Source organism: Protopterus annectens, chromosome 1.part1 (genome assembly GCF_019279795.1).
Source record: "Protopterus annectens isolate FY-2018-M chromosome 1.part1, PAN1.0, whole genome shotgun sequence".
NCBI classification, from domain to species: Eukaryota; Metazoa; Chordata; order Ceratodontiformes; family Protopteridae; genus Protopterus; species Protopterus annectens.
In genome coordinates this window covers 560576783-560580391 of record NC_056726.1, presented here as the reverse complement: position 1 = coordinate 560580391, position 3609 = coordinate 560576783, and the positions used below count along the sequence as shown (strand labels likewise).

The 3609-nt window shown below is 37.1% G+C and overlaps 1 protein-coding gene across 1 annotated transcript in view; it reads left to right on the top strand.

The window, feature by feature from the left end:
• The first annotated feature begins 232 nt into the window (after positions 1 to 232).
• The window catches only part of LOC122806387 (metalloprotease TIKI2-like), a 2408899-nt gene continuing 2405522 nt past the window's right edge, over positions 233 to 3609 (top strand). Inside the window, exons 1-2 of the mRNA XM_044076749.1 lie at positions 233 to 812; positions 1352 to 1912. Of these exons, the coding sequence (XP_043932684.1) occupies positions 696 to 812; positions 1352 to 1912 (678 nt within the window). The 5' untranslated portion in view covers positions 233 to 695. The remainder of the gene's footprint in view (positions 813 to 1351; positions 1913 to 3609) is intronic.

The following is a 3609-nucleotide window of genomic DNA, read 5'->3' as shown; positions in this document are numbered from 1 at the left end:
TTGTCATTATTTACTGGCATTAACCATTAGTGTTTTGTCACAAAAAAATACAAATTTTATAGGAGACAAAGTTAATGTCTCAAGCCAAGCACGGATGATTTCTAAAACTAGGGAAAGGGGATTACTTGAGGTTGTTATTTTTTTTTTTTATTATATCTGGAACGTTGGATTCACTTTCCGAGCAGTAGTGCCCCCTCTAGTGGTGGAAAAGTTCTCTCCAAAGTTAAACAAAGTGGCTACTTCACAAAGTTGTTCTCCTCTCAGCCTCTCCTGTTCTGACTTAAGTTGGAGCCGGTGCAAGTTTCGCCTGCAGAGTATGGATTTGACTCAGGCTGACATGCTGACCCGCTAATCGGTATCCGCCTTCAATGTCTGTTCAAATAGCAATCACCAAGTCCATTTCAGACAGCAGGAGACACAGGACATAACTTTTCAGTATTTTCACGTAACGTTCTCTGGCGAAAATCAGTGAAAACACTGCGTTTTAAGAGTTCCGCAAAACTATTTTGGACACATTGAAGGAGCCCTAAAATGCACTGAAAGCCGTTGAATAAACACTATAACCTTTATAACAGTTTACAAAAGTCTCTCGGCCCATCATCTGGGATTAATAGTTAATGTCAGGAACTTTTACTACACCTAAATGTTGACCACAAGCCTGTCAGAACTTTCGTGGCTACCTTTGTGGGGGAAGCATGATGTCTGATCCAGGGCTGGTATTCTGCCTTTTAGCCGCTTGTCTGGTTTTCCAAACTGTTTCACCCTCGAGTCCTGCCAGAGACTCAGGGGAACCATGCCCACCTCCCAACTCGGTGAGTTGTTACTTTTAATTCCATTGCTTTTGGCTTGTTTGAAATGTCATCGTTTTTGGTGACCACCAATTACCTTTCAAGGAAAAATCAAAGTACATTGCCGTCTGCGTAGAGCGCAGGAAAATGTCTTGTTTGCAGCGTTGACCTGTAAAGTCACTAGGTCCATATTTTGTAAACATATTTAAAATAAAATATTAATGATATTATTGACTGTCTTGTGCAGTGCTGTACATGTTGCTGCCTTGTGCATTTCCTTAAGACAACATTTTATTAGACTGGTGAGCTGTCATTTTTCCCACTTTGTTTTAAGAAAGTAATTTAGAGCATGCAGTATTATCTTACACAAATATTACTTTATATATGAAGGAGTATGTAATTACTTTCTTAACAATCTGCATGTGTTATCTTTAGAAAGCATGTATTTAACAATATGGCCACTTGAAACAGAGCTGTCATCAAGTGGTAAAGGCTGGGTTGCTTAAAATACGGATTTGAAATAAATAGTATTTTTCTGAAAATCTCTCTTTTTTTCTACACAGCAAAACGATTTGAATTCATTTTTATGGACCATCAAGAGAGATCCTCCATCACACCTTTTTGGAACTATCCATGTGCCTTACACTCGAGTGTGGGACTTTATACCTGAGAATTCCAAGAGGGCATTCATGGAGAGCAACAATGTATATTTTGAGCTGGATCTTACAGACCCATACACCATCTCTGCTTTGGCCAGCTGTCAGATGCTACCACATGGAAAAAACTTGCAAGATGTGCTGCCAAAAGACTTGTATAGAAGGCTCAAGAGCCACCTTGAATATGTCAAGCTAATGATGCCCCACTGGATGACCCCAGATCAAAGGGGAAAAGGTCTCTATGCTGATTATCTTTTTAATGCTATTGCTGGGAACTGGGAGAGGAAGCGGCCTGTCTGGGTAATGTTGATGGTGAACGCCTTAACTGAAGCAGACATCAGGTCTCGAGGTGTACCTGTGCTGGATCTTTACCTAGCACAAGAGGCAGAGAGGATGAAGAAGAAAACAGGTGCAGTGGAGCGGGTGGAGGAGCAGTGTCACCCCCTTAATGGACTTAACTTTTCTCAGGTAGGAGGCTCACATCACCTGTAGCATCCAGCTTGTAGATTACATGTCCAGAAGAAAAATGGCTAAGTGTACCACAGTTCTTCCAGCGTTAAATTTCTATTTTGTAGTATGCAAACTGAATCTTATGTTTCATTCTTAGTCCATTTAAAACAATCAGCACTTATATTGTTTAATGCTCTTTCACTGTTATGCTGATTAAGTTTTGCATGAACGCATGTTTGTGTGTATGTGTGTGTTTATGTGCGAACGTCTGTCTGTTTTTTGTGTGTATATGTGAACATTTTCCATGAGTGTGTTTGGGGGGGGGGCTGTCTGTGTGTGGGGTGGCTATGTATTTAAACATATAATAATCTGTAGTTGATGAACTTTTGTTAACTGAACTTCTTGGCAGCGAGTTCTGTTGGTAGGCTTTATACTAAGATATTTTTCACTGCTTCTAATATTTTACAAGTGCATATTCTGTTAATAGTTTGCAACAAAGTTTTAGAAGGAAACTTTGTGCTAGTGTGATAACTTCAGTAGTGCTTTTGACATTTCTGTTGTGGTTAGGGTTCATTATTGTGGGTAAGACAGAACAAATAGATGTACCCAGCACCAGATACAAGAGTAATTATAGAAATGGGGATGGACTTTTCAATTATTTGTTAAATGTGTTTAATATATAGAAGATAAATGCATGTATTAATGAGAGAATGACTTAAGCTAATCTTAGGGATAGCCAGCACTCTGTCTCCACTGATTCTACATGACTATATGTAACTGTATTATACGTAAGACACTGAACTTATACGTTACAAGTTACTAGAAATTTAGATGCATTTATGTAAGCACTTAAAACATGTATTTTCCTGATTTGTTTATTGAACTCCACTGTTTATTTAGAATAGAAATGATAAACAGGATCAGACAGCAGCATGTCTAGCCGTGTTATGTACTGCTTACATATCTGTCTTCTTTCCAGGGAGTCCGTAATAACCATGGCATTCTACTTCTGTGCCTGTTTCTGTACCACATTGGTACCGACAATAAAAACAGTACATGTAAGATTTGTTGTTTAATACAACAGACATCATGTAACTTAAAATCCATTGATTCTTGAGGCAAAATCATGATACGTCCTAATAGTAAGCCAGTATACTTTATTTAGGAAGACAGTAGCATTTGAAAAAAAGGAGTTGGATCACTTGTATTGTAAGTACACATAGCTTTATTACATGTAATATTTTTGTCCAAGCAGATTTGTGACAAAAATTACAATTAGCAACTGCCAAACATTCTGAGGAAAAGTAAGGGACATCTCTAAGAGGTAAAAGTGATAGCAACTATACTCCATCTGTAAGCCTAATGAAGGAAAATTTTAATGAACATATAACTATTCCTATCCTTCTGATGAACTGATATATAACAAGCATTTATTTAGGTATGCCTTTCTTAACATATGCAGAAGCAGTGATTAAGTATTTCAAATGTAGTACTATTACTTGAAAAATTAGAAAAAATATCATAAAACAAGTAGAGGGTACTGATTTTTATAACTCAGTTTAAACATACTATTCTGCTATACTGAGTCAGTGAATACATTGAATAAGCATTCCATTTTATTTAAAATGTTTGCGAGTTTAACAGTTTTATCAAGACATTTATTGAGAAATTTCAATATACAAAGTGTCATTTCCTTGAATTATATTAAAGGAATA